Source organism: Megascapheus bottae, chromosome 1, assembly GCF_031878675.1.
Source record: "Megascapheus bottae isolate mThoBot1 chromosome 1, mThoBot2.hap1, whole genome shotgun sequence".
Classification (NCBI taxonomy): Eukaryota; Metazoa; Chordata; class Mammalia; order Rodentia; family Geomyidae; genus Megascapheus; species Megascapheus bottae.
The window spans coordinates 57781769-57806661 of NC_143509.1; the positions used below are offsets into that span (position 1 = coordinate 57781769).

Here is a 24893-nt window from a genome sequence, read left to right on the forward strand (position 1 = left end):
CCTTTTAAAATACCATTGCTGAGAATATATATTTTAAAATAATGAAAATTTAAAATTACTTATCCATTTCCCACACAGGTGTAATTTAATCTCCCAGAATTATGTGAAGACTTAAGATAGCAAAAGCTTTGAGCAAAAACATGTATCAGCTTCTAAATGTTGTGACCAGGTGAGGGCACTAGTCTATAAGGGGAAAGATGGCCTAGATGAATTAAGGCCCTTCCTAATGCACTGAGATAAGAGGAGATCCATTGATCTGAGTAGTAAGAATTGTTACGGATCAAATTGTTTTTCTATGCTAGCAAACTAAAGTGATTTACGAAGTCCTTCTCTGGCTTCTGCCAATTTCCCACCTCACCACTCTTCTTCAGTGTATTCTACCACCAGTACTGAGCTCTGTGCTCCTAGAGAAGACCCAGTTCTGCCTTGAACTGCTCAGTTTTCTCTCTTCACTGACATCTCCACACCCAGGGTTTTATTGATTGAGATAGTCTTGTAAATTTACTCCACTCTAACCATTTTCCAGTCTCACAGCCTGCGAAGCTACAACATGGGCTTCCTCTCTTGCTTGGTTTCATTTATCAAAGAAAAGATGTTGATTCTTTTAGTGCTCTTTTTATCTTCTCTCTAAAATATGCCCTACTCTTCATTATTTCTTTCCATCTTTTAGGTTTGGCTTTTATTTTTCTAAGATCCTGAGTTTATCATTAGGTTATTAGTTGAGAACTCTCAGATTTTTTTTTTAATGTAGGAACTCACAACTAGAAATTTGCCTCTTTTATTTTGGTTGGTCTTAATTTCTCCACTGATTTTAAAGTATAACTTTGGTTGGTAGCCATTTTCTTTTAGAGCTTAAAACATTGTTCCGCTTTCCTGACTTTTGAGTTTCTCTTAAAAGTCTGCCTTTGAGGGCCAAGGGTTTCACCTAGTGCTTGCCTAGCATGCATGAAGACCTGTGTTCTATTTTTCGGTACCATATACATAGAAAAGTCGTGCTGTGGCTCAAGTGGTAGAGCTCTAGCCTTGAGAAAAAGTCCAAGGACAGCACTTAGACCCTGAGTTCAAGCCCTAGGACTGGTTAAAAGAAAGTCTGCCTTTGTATGTAAGCTGATATTCTTTTGCAGCTTTCAATATTCTTTATTCTGTAGTCTTGGCATTTTAGTATGATGTGATGTGGAATTTTGCTTTTTTTCTGGTCATGTCTATTTGGGGTCTAAGTGCCTTTGTACTGGGTCTTTTGATTATGTATCAGCTTTCTTGAAAGTTGTGGAGATGTTTATTTTTTTATTGCTACTTGAATATAGTATTTCCTTAAGTTCAATCCCTGTTCTTTCCCCTTCTTGACGTGATCTGTGGTAATGCTTTCCATTGTATTTTTATTTGATTTACAACATTTCTATTTGTTTTGTCATTTTGTTTCTGAATCTCCTTAAAAAATGTTTTCTGGACCAAATTACTGGCTTCATGTAATGGACTTCATGTTTGAATCATTTTGGAAGCCATTGCCCATTTCTTTAAAGGAGACTTCTTGCATTTCAGCAAGAAATTATTATCTACTATCTTTGGATTCCTTATTGAGGACTTTTAAAGGCTTTTTGGAGGAGTCATCTTACCTTTATCGTCTTTCTTGTGTTTATGTGTTATGGCTCTGTGTCTGTCAGCAGGGGTGTTTCTCGGTACTACTCAGAGATGAGAAAACAAACTTCAGTAATGGCAACACTTTTGGCTGGTGCTCTATGTAGGGTGCGGGTCCAGCTGGTTGTGTCATTTCTCAGCTTCATTCACTTTAGAAGCTTCCTTTCTTTGCATACCCCGAACTACTGCTGTCTCCAGGACTTCCGAGTTTCTGTACCCTAGGTTGGCAACCATCCAAACCTGGGGGTGTCCCTTGAGAGGGAAGGATCAATACTGGAGAAGAACCAAGGAACCAAAGACTGGGTAGCCAGAGCTGTCCACTGGACCTCTGCACAAAGCTCTGAGTCCCACCCAGCAGCAAACTACACTCAGTTGCGAGGCAGCTCAGATGCCAGACAATCTACTAGTCATAGGCCTGACCCTGGCTCAGAGAGTTTGGTCTTTGTGGTGACCCAGTCTTGAAGAGACTCTCTTATTACCACAGGGCTCAGATCAGCAGATGGCTCTGCTTTTCATAGACGGTGCTGTTCCAGGAAGTTAAGCTACTCAGCACTCCACAATTGCCCTTTTCCATGCTTGCCTCTTCTGGAAATTCCCCACACAAACACTATTGTAAAGTATCTTCAGGATTGCAATTGTTTCTTGGTTTTTAGGTCCCTAAAGTAGATTAGCTTCACTATATAGCCCTCTCTCAAAATGGCACCTGGCAACAGGTCTAGGATATACAGACTATCAAAATATATTTTTCTTTTGAATTTATTTATTTATTTTTTGGCCAGTCCTGCAGCTTGAACTCAGGGCCTGGGCACTGTCCCTGAGCTTCATTTTGTTCGAGGCTAGCACTTTATCACTTGAGCCACAGCATCATTTCCAGCTTTTTCTGTTATGTGGGACTGAGGAATCAAACCCAGGACTTCATGCATGCTAAGCAAGCACTCTACCACTAAACTACATTCCCAGCTCAAAATATATTTTTCTTCCAATGCTATCTTGCCTCGTAGGAAGAGTCACTCACACCAAATCCCAAACTGGACTTAAGACTTGAGAGAACGGATATTATCCTGCATCTAGGATTGCCTGTGTTCAGGATGCCTGAGTCCTGTCATGGTTTCCCAGGACTAGAGTAGGGACTGCAGTGTTCTCTACATTTCTCTGAATAGCCCTTTTGTTTCCCTATGCTCTTCACATCTTGTGTGTTCTTGATGTTCTTTCTCTCTTAGGAATAATATAGCCTGTCCTTTTTTATCCTGACTCCTCTTATCCAGGGCACCACACACAGGAAACTTCTAACTCAGGGAATTTGAATGATATCTGCAAACTAGGTAGTAGCAGAGCATCTGTGTTAATTTTCTATTTTTGATGATTATATTTCGTCTATATGAGACTATATGGGGCTGGGAGTTTGGCCTAGTGGTAGAGTGCTTGCCTAGCATGCACGAAGACCCAGGTTTGATTCCTTGGTACCACAAATATAGAGAAAAAAAAAACCAGAAGTGGGGCTGTGGCTCAAGTGGTAGATTTCTAGCCTTAAGAAAATCTAAGGACAGTGCTCAGGCCCTGAGTTCAAGCCCAGTACTGGCCAAAAAAAAAAGAGAGAGACTATATTTGATTTTTCAGTGATTAGTAATAAATACTGGTTAGTAATGGTGAATCACAGTAGGTAGTTGACTTTCAAGTGTCTGGGAAAAAGGGCTTTTTTTTAACTATTAAGTTAAATTTTTTTCATAGTGTGTCTGTGTAAAACACCATAATATATATATATATATATATAATACCAGATTTAATTTAAAAATCTGAGTGTACAGATAGAATATTCATCTCTGAGTAACTACAGAAAGAAAGGAGATGACTCATTGATAACTCATGATCTGGCCCGCCTGTGCTGAGGCTGCAGCATTCCCATTATCTAGCCATTTGCCTTATACTTTGTTTTTTTGCCAGGCCTGTGGCTTGAACTCAGGGCCTGAACACTGTCCTTGGGCTTTTCTCAAGGGTAAAGCTCTGCCACTTGAGCCACAGCACCACTTCTTGGCTTTTTCTATGTATGTAGTACCAAGTTATCAAACCCAGGTCTTTGTGCATGCTAGGCAAGCACTCTACCACTAGGCCAAACTCCTGGCTAATTTTTTTTAAATTTACCTTACTGTTATTATAAAGATGATGTATAGGGAGATTATAATTGCATGAGTCAGGTAATACATTTCCTTTTCTACAATGTCTTTTATTCTCTCACTCTCCCCATCCTTCCCTCCCTTTCCACCCACACAAGTTATATAATGCACTTTAATTAGTGTCCAGTGAACGCCACTGCTGCACTTTCTCCCCTTCCCCCCTTGAGTTCCATCCCATTTGCTTGAATGACTAGTTTTTAGGAGGTTTTTCAATTGACATTAATTTGCCTGGAATTTTTGCCCTAAACCAACAACACTTTTGATAAAAAGAAATGATCATTTCCATTCAATATAATCAATGAGAAATCACTGGAGAAATCATTTCAAGAGAAATGCTTCTTTATTGATGGCTATATATATTAACAAGTATCATTAGTCAGAAGCCAGTGAAGGAAGTCAGACCACTTTTATGTTCAGTCAAAGGCAGTCAGCTCATCATTCTCACTTTTGTCAGTCTGATAAGCAAGAAGTTGCAAACCCTCATCTCGTCCAGGGAGACTTCTGAATACTTTTATGTGAGTATAGCGTCCATCACCTACTCGTATCTGAAACATATTAAGAAAAGGGCAATTTATTCATTTGGACTTCCATTAAGTGAAATATTCTATGGTAAAGATTCTACTAGGTCATCGCTTCCAAACTTAGAGAAGTATTCTTAGGCTGGTCTTTTATAAACTACTACTTTGTTTTACATAAGAAAGGACAAGCTAACGGCATGGCAGATTTGATTGGTCTCGACTATTTTGTTCATTGTAACCTGGGCACAAATAACAAACGGCAGAGTTGCATACTATTTGTATGGAAGCATGGAGTGCAAACACTACTATTGCAGCCTAGGTATGTGGTGATCTCTGTGTTCTGACTGACAGATTGGGACTATTTATTTGCATTACAAGGAAATAGAAGAAAATCACCATTGATTTTCTTCAGAGAATCTTTTATAAGATTTGGGATGTATGGTTCCTAGACCTATATTATATGCAAACCTTTATAACTTTATAAATGCCCTCTGAACATTTGAAGACTGACTAGAGCAGAAGCATTCTGTAAAGTAAAGGAGTCTTAAAGTCATTGCCATTGAAAAGGTCTGATCTTTCTGTGTATACATAGAATCTGATTAGTGGTGAAGACAATGACGGGTTCTTATATATGATGTTTATTGTGCTCTGTTGTCCCTTCCTCCATTAATTCTAATAAGTGCCATTTGTCAGTGTTTACTATGATACTGTGGCCTAATGGTAAGCACTTTATACACTCTACTATCCTGCTTTCTTATTATAGGCCTGAAGAAAGGTGAAACTATCCATTTTTAAGATACGGAAGCAGCCTAATAAAGGTAGAAAAATCTCTGTTGTACAAATCTCTCAACCAGTAAATTGTAGAGCCAAAATTAGAATCTGGGTTGGCTATTTTCCAACATCTGTGTCATTTATTTATTCATTTATTCACTTATGGCCTTGCCATGTAGCTCAGACAGATTAGCCTCAAATTGGATAGCCTCCTGAGTGTTAGAATTACATGTTACCTGCATCAACATCTGTGTTCTTTTTACCCTATAGCTTGTAAACATACTTGTTTTTTATTTGAGATGACATCAACCTTTACAGACATTATTACCAACAGCATGACTTAGGCTGTGGATCTGAATTCTGGCTCTGTACGAACATGTGACCTTTGTTGATTATTTCATCCTCCCAGGCCTTGATTTTGCTCATCAGTAACACAAGAGAGGTGGCTTTGTTTCTTGGAATTTGGGGGGATCAGCATTAAATGAGGAAGGGCATGTCTAGCTTTTCCAGCAGTCCCTGGCATGATATAACTACTCAATAGAGTACTATCTCCAGTGGACAGGTTACAGGACTAATGCACAGAGAAGATCTTTTACCACACAGATTTTGGCAATAGAACAAGTTGAACAGAGTCAGAAAGAAAGGCGCATGGTTCTTCCATTCTACCACCCTACCTCTTGATAGGTACTCAAGACAGTTAGAGAACGTCACATTACTAGCAAGGCTTTAAATCTGTAGAGTGGCTCCATAGGAGAGGAACTGATAGCCCAGACTTCATGAAGTAAGGAAAGGGGCAACTGGGGTTAGTGGTTGGAACGCAGCAGAGAATGACTGGGGGCAGAAAAGGGGGAAAGGGGGCGCTAGACAGAGCCTCAGAGTCGTCAAGGGAAGAAACTTTCAAGGCTCTTTCCTGCTGAGCTTTCAAAGGACTGTATGCAGAAGTGAATATATGGAATGTATGTTTTTGGATAAATTAAAGATTAAAATAGTCTCAATTTTGATGGAACATTTCCTAATCTTGAATGAATAAAGTCATTTTTACCTGAGAAGACCTTGCCATTTGTGAAAAGGGATTATGAAAGAAGGAAATGGTGCCATAACCTTCTGAAGGCACTTCAGGCTCTCACACGCATCTTCCCAGGACTAGGAACTCAAATTTGCTAAGAGTTGACTGTTCCACTGCCTAACCCAGTACTGCAACTTTCGCATGCATAGCTGGCTAGCTCAACTTATTTTATTTTTCCTGAACATATTACAAAATTTACATCTTAAGTGGTTAATTACTTATTAAGGAGAAACAAAGTATGTTGTATCCTGGTCAAACTGTTAAAGAAAGCATAGGTAAATACATGTGAATGTTATTATTTTTTAATTGGAATTTTCATCTATTCAACACATAAGGATGATAATGACCCCCTCATATTATTTTTGATTTGTTGAATTGACTCACCCTCAAAACATCTATAGAACATCAAAGATACCTTCTTCCATTAGAACTACGTTAATGCATCAGAAATTTTTATATAGATATAAAATAGACTGTAAAATATTTTAGGTACTCCACTGCTTTGAACTATACTTCAAGTGTCATGAGTTGGATCTACTTGAGTTGCAAAACTAATTATTTAAATTATACTAATCATAAGACTTATTTAAAGGGCAAAAGGTTGTTTCAGTTATTCTCTCAGTTAATGATATATCATTCTTTAAATCCAAGACATCATCTGGTTCAGCCCCACACACCTTTGGCTGAAATTATTGTCTTTGCACCTGACATTCAAAGCAGCCTATGCAGCAGGCTACGGTGGTGGTACATGCATACCCCTTGTAATTTCAGTATTCTGGAGGCTGAGGCCCAGAGATCATGGGGTTGAAACCAGTCAGTGCTACACAGAGAGATTCTGTGCCCTGCAAGGGGTGGGGTGGGGAGAAAGGAAGTGTAATGCAGGGGGAAGAAAGAAAGGAAGAAAGGAAGGAAGGAAGGAAGGAAGGAAGGAAGGAAGGAAGGAAGGAAGGAAGGAAGGAAGGAAGGAAGGAAGGAAGGAAAGGAAGGAAGGAAGGAAGGGATTTGAGGGAATACAGTTCAAGTGGTAGAATGCACAAGATATTGGGTTCTGCCCTCCTCCAAAAGAAAAGAGCTTTCTAAACACACACAAATAGTACAAAATAACATGATCTGACAAATTTGATTTTACTTCTTGAAAGGTGGTAAGCTCTTGATTTAAGCCAACTAGAAGGAACATAGTATACAGTTTCTTAAAAAAGAATAACCATTACACCAAATAACAAATATATTTTAGCACAAAACTTAATATGAAACTCTAACCTTAATGTAGAACATAGTTCCAGCAACAACTTGACTTTTATACTCTATAGCTTCAAATTCCTCGTAAGTCTCATTTGTTTTTTCTTCAAGTTGTTGTTTAACCTGGAAAGAAGAAAACAAGTTATTTAAAATGTAGTGGTGGGCTGGGAATGTGCTTGGCTGTAGAGTGCTTGCCTAGCAGATTATGAAGCCCTGGACTGATTCCTCAGTACCACATTAACATAATGTCGTGGCTCAAGTGGTGTGAGCATTAGTTTTGAACACAGAGAGGCCCAGAGACAGAGCCCAGGCCTTGAGTTCAAGCCCCAGATCTGGCAAAAAATAAAATGCAATGATGACTATACAAAAATACACAATGAAACTCTTTTGTACAATTTACATATGCTTATAAAATAATAATTTAAAAGGCTGCATTGAACTCAGTGACTTACACATCTGTAAATATAATAGTCCTGAAAGTCCTCAAAGATAGTAATGATATCATGAGCTGTTTTTCAGTAGAAAAACAGTATTTCAGTAGGAAACATCCATCTTTAAGAGACCAAATTAACCTTAAATCTGAGTGATACTGCCACACTTAGGTAAATATAAAATAAATTATATAATTTTTTGATTAGTAAAAGCAATAATTAGAGCAAGGACTCAATATTTGCACACCCAATGCTATGGACATGGTATTGGAAATATAAACACAACTACATAGACATAAAAACCTATGACTATAGATATGTTTTATTTCATAAATTAATATGTATCTATGATATACAAACCCTTAGCCTAATTTTGATTATGTTCTAAAAACTAAGTGCCAGTGATTGTATATAGAGACTCCCTTCTTGAACACTTGTTTGTTAAACATGTCATTTGAAATATGATGTAAAAATTAATGTTAATAAATTCTTTAAAAAAACAATAATTAGTATTTAATTGTTTTCATTGTTGAGTCTTGAACTCAGGGCTTTGTCTTCTTGATTGGCTTTTTTACTCATGGCTGGCACTTTGCCAATGAGCCATAGTTCCATTTCTGGCTCTCTAGTGGTTATTTGAAGGTTAAGAGTCTCATGAATTTCTCGGCCCAGGCTTCTCTAAGCCTCCACACTCCGATTTCTTTATAACACTCCAATGGAAATTAATATGGGCTAGTACTGTTAAGTGGTCTATAAATCTCATTAGGGTTTTTGTCAATCATTCTCCATATTTCCCTTTTCTTTTCTTTCGTGTGTGTGTGTGTGTGTGTGTGTGTGTGTGTGTGTGTGTGTGTGTGTGTGTGATGGGCTTGAACTCTGGGCCTGGGTACTGTCCCTGAGCTCTTCAGGTCAGGACTACCACCCTACCTCTTGAGACACAGGGCCACTTCTGGTTTTCTGGTGGTTAATTGGAGATAAGAGTCTCGTGGACTTTATTGTCTGGGCTGCTTTGAACCTTGATCCTCAGATCTCAGCCTCCTGAGTAGCTAAGATTACAGGTGTGAACCACTGCGCCTGGCTCATATTTCCCTTTTCTTCCTCAGGATCCCGCTTTACATTTATTATCGTGTCTCTTTAATCTCCTACACTGTGTGTTATGACCTTTGATTTTTCTTTGTCCTTCATGGTCTTGACACTTTGGAAGAATACTGGACTGTTAACTTGTAGAATGTGCTTCCGTTTGGAATCACCTGACTCCACAGCTATTGGTATTTTATAGTGTTAGTAAGGACCACACAGATTGACGTCCTCTTAGTGCATATTCCTCTAATTAAAATCAAACACCACAAAATACATTTAGCTTTGCCTTTTAACTTATTTTTAACTTCTTTTTCAGACATTGAGAATGAACCCTGGCTCTCAATATTCACAATGAATTTACTTATTTGTCCAGTTCTAATATAATCTTAAAACAATTTCAGAGTTGCTGATCTGAACCTCTGTGAGAAGTACACTTACAAACCAGAATGCAGGGGATTTGTGTTCAGCTCTTACAAAGATCTTGTAATTCCACTGGGGACACACAGGTAATCCAGGACAATCTTCCTATCTCAACCCAAACACATCTAGGACATTCCTTTGCCTTGTAAGGCAACATGTACAAACGTTCAAGGATTAGAATGTGGACCTTGGCTGGACACTGGTGACTGTATCCTAGCTACTCAGGAGATTGAGATCTGAGAAATTTGGTGCAAAGACAGCTAGGGAAAGAACAGTCTATGGTCAATTAATTACTCTTATGGTCAATTAACTGTCAAAAGGCTGGAAGTGGAGGTATAGCGCAAGTGGTAGAATTCTAACTTGGAGCAAAAAGGCCAAGTGCGAGTGCAAATCCTGGAGTATAAAACAATTGTGGACATTGTCAGAGGGTCAGTGCTCTGTCTACAAATGATATCTAGTAGTCTAGTAGTTTAGATGCCAGCCCTGCTAAATCAGCTTGGAGAAGGGAGCTAGAGAATCTCAAATTCAATATGTAAACTGGTCCTGACTCATAAATGTTCAGCACCCTCCCTTCATTTGCACACTCGGCTGCGCGTGCTATGCTAGAGGCTGCCATGTAAGGTGGGTGGTAGAGATGCTGGAGGAAGCAGTGTGGGTTTGTTATTTGGTCTTTAGTCAAAGGAACAATTCTATCATGGAGGAACAACTGGTAAATTAGTCACTCCAGGGTTGTTTTGTTTTGTTTTTGCCAGTCATGGGGCTTGAACTCAGAGTCTGGGCACTGTCCTTGAGTGCTTTTTGCTCAAGGCTAGAGCTCTGCCACTTAAGCCCCAGTATGTGGTACTGAGGAAACAAACCTAGGGCTTCGTACAGGCTAGGCAAGCATTCTACCAGTAGGCCATACTCCCGGCCCTCCAAATTTGTTTGAGCTGTTCTTATTGCTGTAGAATATGGATCTTATAAGTTGGTAGCTTTCTAGGATCTAAAGAACTGATCCACATGACACCTACCTTCCAGGTTTTTCCCCTAAGCTATCATCGCTCTTTCAGAAGTCATGGGCCACTACACATAATTTAAGGGAGAAAGGTTAAAAGATGGTGGCAATGTCGATAGGCTATATTTTGGAAACTTTTACAATAAGAACTAAGGATCTGGGTTATAGTGTGAAAAGACAGTAGGGCTAATGTCTGTGAACATTAGTCATCTGGTCTGTGTTAAAGAAAGAAGGATCTGGGATTGAAAGAATGAAATCACTCGGCAAGAAAGGAGAGATGAGTAAAGAAGGGCAGAGCCTAGGACTAAAGACAGCAGTGAGTAGATGGCGGATTTTTATTACCAAACACCTGCAATTGTCTCAGCAGACTAGGAAGTGAGGGATCATGGGGAAGGAAGGGTTGAGAAACGCAGGAGAGAGGAGGTGCAGGGTGCTAGCGTGTGTGTGGGGGCGCTGGGGGACAATCTTTTCCATCAAATAAAAATAGCTCCATTTTGTAACCAGTCACTATTCTGTACTATTTCCTGCAATCATTTGCTTCTTGAATTAATTGTAGCCATCATCTGTGTTGTCTGTAATCAGCCAGCTGTGGCAAGCATATGAGTCCATTCTAATGGTGTTCAAGAGTAGACCCTCCTTAAGTGGAAACCTAAGTAAGAACTACCCATGGGCTTTACCAACCTCCTCCAACTGTAGCCATTCCCAGCCCTGTGCCCAGTCCCATTCTCTGTCCCATTCCCAGCCAGACAGGACAAGAAGAATGTGTGCCTTTGTCCCCAATAGGACAGCCACCACAGCCCTCCCTACCCACAATTGGAATCTTACATTGATGGCCAGAGTGCTTTATTTAACTTCCTTGTATTATCTCATCACCCTAGTAACCAATTGTAAAATAATAACAGCAACAACAACAATGTGAGCCTGAGTCCTTAGCAACCAGGAGAAGGGGCAACATCACCCCCTTGGGTTAGAATTAAAAACCGAGCAGACCACCCTGTCTAGTGTGCCTGCCTAGCTCCGGGGAGAGTGATGGCAGTTCGTCCTTCTGTAGAGAGGTAGAATGGTAAAATGGTAACATATTTCCATGACATCTTCTCTTGTGCGCCTATTTATTTCTGATGGCAGAGGGTCTTTCTATTCCCAACACTATATAAAGCAGGTTGGAACAGACGTGGGGTCCAGCTGTGGCTGTATGGCATGCATTCAGAGCGCTGTCATGGTAAGATTTTTCCATGGCTTGGAATCTTCCTGAAACAGAGTTCTCCCATCCTGGAGCACAGGAGCTGAGGGGGAAGTGGGTTTGTGGGAATGACCTCTCACTAACTGAGGGCTGGATCTCCATGCTCACAGGGTCATGGGATCAGTGGAGAGGAGGGGATGACAAGAGACTGGGACAGTCCAGGCATGTTTGTGAAGGCAGTGGGTTGAGTGCCTAGAAGATTCTGGTGTGGCTCAACAGCAGGCTTGGGGGTGGGGCAGTGGAACAGATGACTGTCTAGGAGGCTCAGCTCAGAGAGGGAAACAAACATTTGTAGACAGGGTGAGAACCATGAGGCGGTAGCCACCAGGGTGTACCCAGGAGGGCATGCAGTTGAGGTGTTGGTGAGGTGTTCTGAACAGCAGAAATCATGTTTTGGGTATTTGTCAGGAATGATACTCAGCCAACACATTTCATAACTTAAGGGTGAGTATTTGTGTATGTGGTGTATATGCACACTTGCAAGAGTAATAATAACCTTTCTTTCTAAGTCATTATTACAATAACACTTCTCAACACATAAACAGAATTCTCAACTAATGACACTAACATATACAATAACAATGATCTGGAGACTTTTGCTGTTGGGATTGTCCATTTATTCGGTCCTTCATTGTACTTATTATGCTTTTTTGTGGGTGGAACCATGTATGGCTCTTTATTTCATGCTATGTGTCTCTTGCCTCCAATGTGTATTGTAAATTTCTCTGAGGTGAGGGGCTTTTTATGCCCCCTTCTCTCATTGCGACTCACCCTGTGCTGTCTATAATCATCTTCTTCTGGATGAGAAGGCCATGTCTATTCCTTTGTGACAATGTCTCAAAGTAGGAAAGACCAACATAGCAATGATCTCAATGAGGATACACAGATTCTTGGAAGAGGGAAAGGAATTCTTCCTGGTAAACTCTATACCCAAGTGATCTGAACGTCCTTCTCATACCATAGTGACATATCTGGTCTGTTTTTCTTCCTTTCTGTCTTCAGAAATGTTCATGTCATCCTTTTAATTGCCTTTCTTTTTGTTTTGATCTTATTCAACATCCCTCCTTCGTTCTGATGTCAAATTCCTGGAACACATAGTTATCTCTTTTCTGTGATGCCTTCTCCTCTAGGTGTGATGGCTTTCCCCCCTTTTGTTATTCTGTGGAAGTATGTATATTTGTGTATATGTGTATGCACGTGTGTGTGTGTGTGTGTGTGTGTGTGTGTGTGTGTGTGTGTGTGTGTGAGTCCCATCCAAAGGCTTGAATTCAGAGCCTGGGCTTTTATTGCTGAAGGCCAGTTAGCCCTCTACCACTTGAACCACAGCTCTACTTTTAGCTCTTCTGTGCCTAATCGGAGATAAGAGTCTTAGACTTTTCTGCCATGGGTGGCTTTGAACTATGATCCTCAGATTTTGGCCTCCTGAGTAGCTAGGATTACAGGTGTGAGCTAATGGTTCTTGGCTCCCTTTTTCTTCTTTACTTCCCTCCCTAGTGGGATTCTTCCATTTACTAAAAAGTTCTTTGTCTTCAGCTATTCTACAAATATCTGAATTTCAAGGTTTTTAAAAATACAAATATATTCCTAGATTTTAGAAGCACTATGGAAGGAGTGACATTGTTCCTATAAACTGAGTCATTGAATTGAAACACTGTGGCACAATTACTTAAAGATAATAAAAGAAAAAAATTCAAGGAGCATAGCTATAAAGTGACAGGCGGGCAAGGGTATCCTTGGGAATCCTACTTCAAATTAGAAGAGGCATGTAATTACCAATACCTACCCTTCTACCTGACTCCAAAACTATAATCTTGTAGGAGGTGCTTCCATTTCCTAATTTATCAAGGTCTTTCAATAATATCTGCCTCTTGGGGTTATTTGCAGGGAAATAATTGACATAATTGGTGGGAAAGTGCTCACTGAACTAGTCAATAAACAGACTACTCTAGCTTCAAGTTCTCAACTGGGAATTGTCTCCGAAGGCTATCTCCTGTGAGAGAGGGCAGAGTAGTGATTAGAGAATTTTAGTACCTGAACTTTACACTGCAATTAGTCACTATCTAAAGTCCTTTCTGGACACAAACTAACGGCTATGACAAAATACTTAACTTGCTTTGTATTATATTCTAGACATCTTGACTTCCCAACTTTTTACATTAACTCCTTGAGGACAGGGCCAAATCTCACAGCCCTTATATAGCTTCTATAATATTTAGCACAATGCTAGACACCTAGCAGATCCTACCATGAAAGGACTTGTTGAAATGCGTTTCTCATAGTGATTTAAATATGAGGACAGGGCTTATGTAGGGAAGGAGCTGTTCGCCGTTTTGTCTCCCCGCTGTAATTTCCCCACCCTACAAAGCTTTTCTATGTGATGAAACTATGTAGGCTGATTTTTTAACCAAGTGACACTTTGATCCTTTTTCATTTGATAATTGGACAAATTCCTTCCCTGACTGCTCTAGAATTTGAATGTCAAATGGAGGGTAAGGCTTATAAAACTTCAAAGCTAGCCGGGCATTGATGGTTCACACCTGTAATCTTAGCTACTCAGGAAGCTGAAATCTGAGGATCAAGGTTCAAAGCCAGTCTGGGCATGAAAATCCGAGAGATTCTTATCTCCAATTAACCACCAGAAAACTGGAATTGGTGCTGTGGTTCAAGTAGAGCACTAGCCTTGAGCTGAAGAGCTCAGGGACACTGCCCAAACCTACAGTTCAAGTCCCATGATCAGCCCCCCCAACCCCCAAACTGAAACACCCAAAGACCAAAGCTCCTTTCTGGGGTAAGATTAGCATTTTTACTGCTCATCTCTCAGTCTATGTGTCTGACAAAAAATGTTGGAGCCAAAGATAAGCAGAAAGAACACATTTTCAAATTAACTTTATAGTGTAAGGCGAAACTTCCAGATGGTATTGTTAACTATGGGAGCTCTTGTAGCCAGTGGTGGGGCACACATCTGTAGTCTCAGGCACTGAGGAGGCTAAGGTGAGCGCACCAGAGTTCAAGACTTCAAGATCAACCTGAGCCACATAGTGAGACATCACTTCAAAAAATAAAAACATAGTGTAGCTAAATAGGAAACAAGTTTTTGGAAATTATTAAGATCTTCAGTACCTTCCATACATTGAGCCTCTATTTTGTTCTCTTTACCACTCTGGTCCTAGAGAGTCTCTGGGGGACATTTTTAAGGGTCAGGAATGATTTCAGGCAACAAATAAATGATGATGATACCTGGTGTAGGTATGTTTTCTTTTTCAGATCATTTTCATGTACCTGATTCCAATTAGTTGTTCCAGATGAGACTGATGGGGCAAGAAGTATGATAATTTTGCTTTAAATAAAATTTTTTGGAACATTTATTTCATAGCCTATTTTTTAAACTCCATCAGGAGATGGGCACAGGACTCAAATGAAAGTGCTCTTGCCTAGCAAGCAGTAGGTCCTGGATTCAATTCTCAGGTTCAATGAATAACTGAACGGATGAACAGACAAATAAATAAATGCTCTACCTCCAAAAGTCCTTCCAGGATACCATATATCTCTGGTCTTGTAGGCAAGAGAGGTCATGAATAGAGTAGCAGCAGCAGCAGCAGCTTAGAGCTGGTAGAAATGTGGAATTTCAGGCCCATCCAGCCTTCCTGAGTCACAACCAGCCTTTATCAAGAATGATAGGTGACTCACAAGCTTGACAACAGCAATTCCATACAGAGTTTCAGAGCAGTATCATCTTAATATTACCTATTCCCTTCTAGACTTTTCAGTGCTCTACACATAAACATAAAGGATACCTTTTATGCCCACAGAATAACATTTGAGAGACAGACAGACAGAACTAGAAGGAATGATGTGAGAACAAGGAACAACCATGTATTTTCTTCCTTTTTAGAAAATGTACAAAACCATACCTCTATTGTAGAGGTGATAACTAATCAAGCAGCACTTAGAAAAATGTCTCCACTTGCAAGGAGCATCAAGAATTCTGTTTACTGTAATTAGCTTAGCAACCTGTAACATCCTAAAATTACCATATGTTGGATTACTTGCTTTCCTCTACTAATTTAATTATTCCCTGCTAAAAGATGAAAATACTCTATATTTAGGCAAATATAGAGGAAGTTTGAAATTGGTCAGCTTTAGAATACTGTACTTCATTCAACCCATTAAAAAAAAATCCCCTATGTAGTGCAGTCAAAGTCTAACCACCTGAGGCCTATATTACATGTCCACTTCATTTAATGAGATTGGGAAAAACATCATAAGTAATTAAATTAGTATTCCTACAGTCACGCATTTAAATAAAAGCTTTAGGAAAGATTTGGTACAAATTCTTCTTTGGCAAATAGGAAAACGGAGGCTCCAACAACTATGCCTGGGAGCCCAAAGGTCAGTCTTGTAGTGCTGTGATTATTGGAGGATTACTGAAAGTTCCATATTCTTCTTAGCTGTTCAAGACTTTGAACAAAACCACAGATTTACCCTCCAATAGTCTGTTTTTCATAGTCACCCACATTCTTCTCACGGGGTCAGACTGAGATGTCTGAATCCCCCCTTTTCTTGGGAGGCATCAACTCACCTGATCAGCGATCTCCTGGATCTCTGGAGTGGCACGTCTGGCCTCCGACAAGCCCCCAGGGATCATTCTGGCTACTTGCTTCCTTGCAAGAACCCAAGTGTTGCAGCCAAGTGTGGAGCCTCGGCACTTTTAAAGGTGTTCCAGAGCCCCACCTGTTGACCGTTCTAACTTCAGAAAACAGGAAAGAGGCACTGGGAAAATAAGTACCCCGGGGCAAATCTTCCTCCCTCTTCTCCACTCCCCCCAACTCCAGAGAGGATCCACTGAGTAAACTGGGGAGGAAGAAGTGCCTGAGAAATGGAGCAATGGGCGCGGCTGGAATTCCTCCCTGCATTCGCCCTGCCAGTTGTTTCGTCCTCTTGTGTCAGCTGAAATATGACATGAGAAACGACTTTCCAAGGGGTTTAACCCTACCCTGTAATGCACAAAGAAATTTCAAAGGGATATTTAGTAATAATACCAAGGCTTAGAATTCATTTGACTTTTTTTTTTAAACACTGGCTTATCAGATTGATTTGTACTTATCCATGTACATTCAGCTTTTTAGAGACAATAAAAAAAATCTATCTGAAGGGTTTTGGTTGGATATGTGTACTTCATTTTATTTTTATTTTCAGAAATACTTGAAATATGATAAAATGCAAATAAAATTAAAACATCTATTTCTATCCTTCAGAACTAAAAATCTTGTCTTCTTTGCTTTTTATTTTTTGGTGGTTGTTTTGAAGAAACTAAGGATTTGGTTGTTGCTAATGTTCCACCCTTTATGAACGAGGTTGTATTTTGCACTGTATGAGAACTTCTTCAGGCAGCTTACACAAAAGTTAAATTGCCATAGGACATGAGTATTTATTTATACTCTTTTATTCAATTATGGGAATGTGTAATAGACTCAAATGATGAAAATGTTGAAAAGGAGCTGACAAGTTTATAATATAGGAATTTTTCTACCCACTAACGTTCTCGGCTCCCTTTCCACTTTCCAGAAACAACTGCTGGTTTGGTCACAGCTCTTTCTAAAAAAATTGTTTATGATTGTTTTTCTTTAAGTATTTGTACAAAGGGGTTTCGATTCAACATGGCAGTTTATGAGTACAGTGCCACCCCTTTCGTTTTCCTCCCTCAGCTCTCCCAAGTCCACTTCACTTCTTCTTGTGCATCCTCTGGAGACATTCTTCATATGTACAAATAGGGAGCTACACAAATAGAACATGCTCAGCTATTGTTAATCTAAATAGTACTCGGCTACCTAAACTGTTCAGTGGACCAGCTGAAGAGCCCTCGTGTCCAGCACATGGAATTCACAAAGCCCTTGCACTTGCCTGTCCAGTGCCAAGCCCACCCACCACTGTGTGATTGCATGGAACTGTGCTGTCACTTTGTTTCCTGAACACTGTGTGGGCAACAGATCTTCTCCATCCTGTGACGCAGTCACATCGTACTGTGAGGCCACAGCAATGGTGTCAAGTGGTGGAAGCCTAAAACCTTTGAAAACATGTTCCAGAACCATCTCTGCCTTTTTTTTCTTTCTTCCTTTCTTTCTTTCTTTCTTTCTTTCTTTCTTTCTTTCTTTCTTTCTTTCTTTCTTTCTTCCTTTCTTTCTTTCTTTCTTTCCTTCTTTCTTTCCTTCTTCCTTTCTTTCTTGTCTGTTGTCGGGCTTGAACTCTGGGCCTGGTCACTGTCCCTGAGCTCTTCAGCTCAAGGCTACTGCCCTACCACTACAGCCACAGTGCCACTTCCGGTTTTCTGGTAGTTAATTGGAGATAAGAATCTCAAGGACTTTAGTGCCAGGGCTGGCTTTGAACCTGTGATCCTCAGCCTTCTGAGTAGCTAGGATTACAGACATGAGCCACCATGCCCCACTTTCTGCCTTTCGATTTGATTATCTCAAATATTCACACAAATGCCAGTGTGTATGTATGTGTAGTCTTTTCTTTCATGCTGCAGCTTGCCTTTTTAAAAATTTCACAATGAGTACTTTTTAATGAGTTGACATTTCTAATTTTGATGAGTTAATTTTTTCTTGTGTGATTGATACATCTGTCATGTTTTAAAATATATTTGCATTCTCTAAGTTTCCTCTGTATTCCTTGAGTTGGTCTCAGGTTTTAGATTTCACATTTAATGTATGATTTAATGGATGTATAGGGTATGAGCCACAGCACCACTTCCAGCTTTTTCTATGTATGTGGTACCAAGGAATCGAACTGGGGGTCTTTGTGCAAGCTAGGCAAGCACTCTAGCACTAGGCCAAACTCTCAGCCAGGAATCAGGGATTTGTCTGTGTGTGTGTGTGTGTGTGTGTGTGTGTGTGTTTACAGAGAAAGATTTTGGAAATGTAGGAGCTAGTTGTTCTAACATTACTTACTGAATCAAGAAAAATGATATAAAACATTATTTTCAAATTAACATATTTGTTGAAAATACTTTAACTATATAGCTGTAGTGCACTTGGTATTTGTGAGTGTTTTTCCCATCCCTGCCAGGACCTGAAAAAGGAGAACAGGGAAGTAAATAGCTGTCTTGTCATGGAACTCTAGAGTCAGAGTAAGCGCGTGGAAGAAACAGTCGTGGCATTTGTCCTTCTTTTGTTGCCAGGATTCATTTTCCTGCTGAGTGTGTACTTCTTCTGGCATGAGATGCCAGGCTTGTATTTGTGTTGTGTGGATTTAGGGATTGCTGAAGACAAAGCTGTGAGCCTTTGTATTTTTCCACTCCTCTTAGGTGTTCCCCGTCCCCCCACGTCTCCATTTCATCTCTCCCAATTGACGAGAGAGAAGAATCAACCCATCTTTTGCAACATGATACCAATTTGAAAATCTCATGGGTTCTTTTTTTGTTTCGTTTTGTTTTTTTGAGATGAAGAAATATAATGGGATTTTTATATCTGAGGTAAGCAAATGTTGTTTGGGAATAAGTTTGTCAGTAATATCTATGAGTCTCTTCTGTGAGGCAATCACCTCACCCTTAAACAGGTACAGTGGCGTTTCTTTGATTTAAAAACTTGTTCTGACTTTTGTTAGACCACAAGCATTAATTCCACCCCCATATCCTCCAGGGGCCCACATTATCCACTTACATCGTCTGAGCCTGGTGGGGTTGACAATTCAGAAGTTGCTGCAGTCATGTCAACCTTAATAACAATTGAAGGTATTATTAAGGTAGTTTTCTAATATGCAGAACACAGCATGGGATTAAATAGTTCTAAAGAAACATGAAATGAGCAGTGAAAACAAAAATTTTTGGCATTTACTTGAAATTTCCTGTAGATCACTATTTAAATATGCATTTTAGAGATGGACGTCTACCTCAACCTTTTTATTTTTTTTTAATGTGAGTTCTGGGGCTTGAATTCAGGGCATGATCACTGTCTTTGGGCTTTCTCAAGGCTGGTGTTCTACCACTTGAGCCACACCACCACTTTTGGCTTCTTCTATGTATGTGGTACCAAGGAATTTACCTTAGGCTTCGTTCATGTTAGGCAAGCACTCTACCAGTAGGCCATGCTCCCAGCCCATCTCAAATCTTTAATGATTCTTCATTGGGTCATTGGGCAGTTAGCTATTTTTTTAAAGTATGATACACATACTTGCTATGACGTGCGTATGAGTTTCCATCTCTTACTCAACCACGTCCAAGCAATCAGGTACATGGCAGTCTACTCCATTCCATGGAATTTCCTGGCCATCCCTGATTTCTTTGGTCATGAAAAATTCACAGAACTGCATGAAACAATTTTCTTTTCCAAAAAGCAACACAGGTCCTCGTTAAGAAGAGCAAAGAAAATAGAAATCTGGCTACAGAGAGTTCTGGCTTTTCATTGGGGTTGGCTTCCAGTAATGAGTAGGGATTGAAGCACCAAAAAGCTTCCCAAAACGTGAAGTATAAGTGTCCAGAGTTTAGTGATTAGAGCCTTGCAGTAGGTTGGGCATGCAATGCATTGTGAAAAAGGCTGGGATTGAGACAGAAAAGAGCTGGGCAGCCACATCTGCTTCTGTGGTTTTCAGACTTGGCTGGTTTCAGTGGGGCACAAGCAGGTCTGTTAAGGCTAGGAAGCTGAGTCTTGGGGATATGCCTGCCCAAAGCGCCCCCCCACCTGCCAGGATACTATAGGTAAAAGGTAAGCATAGTGCAGAAATTTATAGATGCCATAAGGTATTAAACATCTTTCAAAAGTTGAATTTTCGGTCACCCATAGATTTTTTTCTTACTTCAAAGTATAAAAATTGTAAAAATCTAAATAAAGTCATTTTTGTCAAATAATAACGAACCTACCTGCCAACCAACCAATCCACAAACAAATAAAGTTGGGATACTCTCAAGGAATCTCATACTTAGGCCAAAAAACAGTGATTATTCACAGAAGAATGCTAGATCACAATTTTGGGTAAAGGCCTCTTAACTGTACATGGAGTTGTTTCTCTTGAGTTATTTTAAAACAACATAAAGAAGCATGTGAGCCCAGGGGCTACTTAAATCTTGATTTAAGAGCCTGGCCTGTGAGTTGAGTTGGTTTTTGCCATTTGAGGAGGGGCCTACCCACTCCAGCATTCATCAAACAACCTGGCATCTTAGTGTTGGTTCAGTTCCTTTATGACATGCCAGGGTGGAATAAGGTTATGCAACCAATATTGCAACTATTACTAGAAGAAAATTTTGCCTATGTCAGACATATCCAGGCACCTCCCACAGTGACTTTGTCTCAGCTTTCTCCCAAGGAAAATCAGGCTCAAAGATTTTTGCATATCTGGGCACTGTGACTCATACCTACGATCCTAGCTACTCAAGAGGCTCAGATATGAGGACTTAGGTTTGAAGCCAACAAGAGCAGGAAAGTCTACGAGATTCATCTCCACCAACAAAAAGCCAGACATGGACCACGAAAGGTTTTCACATGAACATAGGGGAAAATGCTCTCAAAGGCATCTTGATAAATGTTAATTTATGAGTTTGTTTAACATCAGTGATGTTGTGGGGTTCAACCTAGCAGTGAGGTAGTCTAGGGATCCCTATGCCAGAATCCTTTGGGATTCTGGTTCAATTCAGATTCCTGAATCGCATCCAAAAGTATTACAGTCCAATACAGTCCTTAGGAATCTGCATTTCATAAAACTCTTTTAGGATGGTCATGTGTGCTCAACTCAGATGTCTGGCAACTTAGGCTTAAGAGGTAGTGTGAGATGGAAGATAGAAACTGGGAGAAGAGTCTTTTGTTAGGTGGAATCATTTTTACAAGGAGGAACTTCATGACAGAAACCTAAAGAAAGAAAACAGTTGCTGGCACTATGTGCTACTTGTCTTGGGGTAGATATGGGTCAGCTCTGGGATTATGTTGTAAGACTCCAGCATATGGTATAATGAGAAACATGTACCAGTTCTTAAAACGTTTGTTCCAGACCATCGCTCATGTCCCAATCCCAGCTGAGGATTACATGCCCACCCTGGTGGAGCGCTGAACTTGGCAGCATACAGAGAGGGGAAACAGGCCCACTACAGTCAATCAAAAGACAGCTGGTGAGGCCGGGAATTTGGCTTAGTGGTAGAGTGCTTGCTTAGCCTTTATGAAGACTCGGGTTCTATTCTTTGGTACCACATACATAGAAAAAGCAGGAAGTGGTGCTATGGCTCAAGTGGCAGAGCTCTAGCCTTGAGAAAGCCCAAGGACAGTGCTCAGGCCCTGAGTTCAAGCCGTAGGACTGGCAAAAAAAGGCCAAACTGGTCAATATCTTGTCCCTTTATCCCTACATTGATCTAGTCTCCAGGGGGAGAAAGGAAGGCAAAGTTAAATTTGAGAATGTCTCTTGTTTGATTTGCATGGACACGTAGAGATACTGCATTCATAGAGAGGACTGTTTAAGATTGAAATAGAACATTAGCAACCCAAAGTTTACATTGCCCAGAAAATTTAAGGTCTTGGTGTAGTGTTTGTGAGATGCTTGAAACTTCCAACTTCAAAGCTATCGGGCAGTTTAAACCCAAGAGGCAATTGTCCAAATGCCAGGGCTTGCTCAAATATACTGGCAGTTAAGATTTCACAAGACCTTTCAAATTCACCTTTCCTGCTTTTTCTCAGATTTCAGTCCATCAAAACATTCATCAATTCCTTACTTGCTATTGCTCATACATGCTGGCTGGATCCTGCTCTTCTAGTTCCTCCTGAAAACCAAACTTTCCCTCCAACATTTAAATAGAGTTATTGCTCCATACCTGGGTAACTTTCTGTCATCTATCAAATCCATTCTGTTTTTTTCTCTTATATTGGGTTTTAGCTCATGACTATGCTTGCTAGGCAAGCATTCTACTCAAGCCAAAGATTCAGCCCTTTTCAACTTTAGCTTTTGTTATTTCTCAGATTACAGACATGAACCATCATGCCCGGCCCCTATTCCAAATGTTAAGAACAGCACTGAAGGTCTCTAGGATTCTTTTGAACCAATCTCAAAAATAGCCTCTAGCTTGCTCTTCTTAGTGTCTCTTATCTCTTACTCACATTCACTTTAACGTCCACACTCTTGCTTACAGTGACCCTTGACCTGGATATTATTCCTTCTCTCACAGTCACAATCCATGTCTAGTCTTGCTTTCAAAATCTATAGCACCCAGAGCTCTCTTTAGTTTCCCTTAGCTCTTATTTCTATCTTTTTTTTTCTAAAAAAAGATTTTATTAACATTGATTTTTACATCATATTTCAAATGATGTGTTTAACAAACAAGTATTCAAGAAGGGATTCTTTATATACAATCCCTGGCACTTAGATTTTAGAACATAATTAAAATTAAGCTAAGGGTTTGTATGGCATAGATACATATCAATCTATATAATATAACATTATATCTATAGAGTATATATCCCATCATATATTTGATGTCTATTTTCTGCTATCTTATGTATGTGTATAAGCGCTGTTTCTATCTGTGATCTGATTATAATCTCTTGTATGGCAGTCTGTTGTTTTGGCTGTAATCGCTCCTATCTTCTAGATTGTGAAGCCCAACAGTGGCCCAGTAAATACATAAGCAAAACCCTAGCTCGAACTACTTCCTTATGAAAGAAGGTGGTTACTAGCCCACATCGACTTCTGGTATCCCCGAATGCCATTGGGTGAGTCTGTTTCTTATTTTCAGTTGAGGGAATCTCAGATCACGTTGAGTTCATGGTACTTGTCAATCAGAGAGCCCAAACTAGACTTAGCTATCTATTCAAATGGTCTTTTCTTAAGAATCCAAACAAAAAACACAATTGGGCAGTCAGGAGTTTGAAGCTAACAACTATCTGGGCTCCAGGTTCTCTGCCTGCTGATGAAAAGCTGGTGTAGATCTTTCTTTTCCTCCTCTTCCTGCTCTCCCCTCCCCTTCCTCCTTTCCCTTCTCTTCTCACCTCTCCCCATTTCCTCTCTCCCCTTCCTCCTGCTCCCTTTTCTTCCCCTTCCTCCTCCTCTTCTTCTTCTTTTATTTTTTTTTTCCTTTCCTGTGGCTGGAACTCAGTGTTTGTCCCTGAACTCTTTTGCTCAAGACTAGTGTTCTACCGCTTGATTCATAGAGCCACTTCCGTATTCTGTTGGTTTATTGGAGCTAAGAGTCAGTCTCATGAACAGCAGTCCTCAGAGCTCACTCTCCTGAGTGACCAGAATTACAAGTATGAGCCAGGTATGAGAGTCCAGATAACATTAAGATTCTTAGAGAAAAAAAACAACACTGTCCACCCTTTCAAAGAGTTCTTCATTTATTTTTGTATTAGCACTTAAAATACCTATTTCTGGTCCAGAGATGTAGCTCAGTGGTAGAGCATTCACTTAGCATATTCAAAGCTTCAGGCTTGCTAACAGTACTACAAACAAAAGAAAACAAAACCATTTCCTAAATGAATTCTAATACAACAGCAGGAATATCATTTTGGAAATGTAAGAGAGGCAAATCATTCTCGTGTTTACAAGTGAAATTCTGAAACATTGCTTTTATGCAGGTCTGTTGTAAGGTTCAGTTTAAAGCCACATTCAGTTGTGGGAAGATTTATGTTTCATGTACTGCTTTTTTTCCCCCCTGTGCGAGGGGTTGAACTCAAAGCTTTAAGCATACAAGATAATCCTTCTAATTTCCCAGCCTGAATTCATGTACTTTTTGAAAGCATTCAATAATAGCCAACCAACCTTAAATACTGAAGCTCTCCACAGGCAGGCAGAAAAAAAAAAGAGGAAGTGATATGAGGAAAAAAAAAAAGATTCCTTTGCAACATCCTGTGGCATTCCAGTGCTAACTTCAGGTTAAGCCTGCTGTCTCCCTTAGAAAGAATTGCTTCCTAAGAGCAGACATTTTACCACGATCAAGTATGTGTTGGTGGTATGTTTCCTTTGGGTTAACCTGATTCTCCTAAATGGTCTAGTTAGTGAACAAGTCACTAATAATATGATCATCAGGAAAATCAAGGCTGCAAGAAAAGATGCTATTACCAAAATACTATGTTACCATCAAAATCTGTCTGTCTGCCTGTCTGTCTGTCCTAGGGCTTGAACTCAGTGTCTGGGTGCCGTCCATAAGCTTCTTTGCTCAAGGTTAGTGCTCTACCACTTGGGCCACAGCACTACACCTTGACTCTTCTGAATGGTTTATTGGAGATAAGGGTTACACTGACATTTCTGCTTGGGCTGGCTTCAAACAGTAATCAGCTGCTATCAACCTCCTGGATTAGCTAGGATTACAGGCTTGGGCCATTAGCTCCAGGCTCTCATCTATTTATTTTTGACATAAATATGTC

General features: G+C 40.0%; 1 protein-coding gene across 1 annotated transcript; it reads right to left on the reverse strand.

Annotated features, from left to right (window-relative positions):
* Window positions 1–4182: 4182 nt before the first annotated feature.
* Window positions 4183–16217, reverse strand: Csta (cystatin A). Its single transcript, XM_090332208.1, has 3 exons — window positions 16142–16217; window positions 7422–7523; window positions 4183–4351 (listed from the first exon to the last, which is right to left on the reverse strand). Exons 1-3 carry the CDS (start codon window positions 16205–16207, stop codon window positions 4220–4222), a joined length of 300 nt encoding a protein of 99 aa, XP_090188334.1. The 5' UTR covers window positions 16208–16217; the 3' UTR covers window positions 4183–4219.
* Between the last annotated feature and the right edge of the window lie 8676 nt (window positions 16218–24893).

Excerpts from the sequence above, each read along its gene's own strand:
- Csta (XM_090332208.1), bottom strand. The coding sequence starts at position 16,207 with ATGATCCCTGGGGGCTTGTCGGAGGCCAGACGTGCCACTCCAGAGATC. Across the intron at positions 7,524-16,141 it reads TCCAGGAGATCGCTGATCAG|GTTAAACAACAACTTGAAGA; the intron begins GTGAGTTGATGC and ends TCTTCTTTCCAG. Across the intron at positions 4,352-7,421 it reads GAACTATGTTCTACATTAAG|ATACGAGTAGGTGATGGACG; the intron begins GTTAGAGTTTCA and ends AATATGTTTCAG.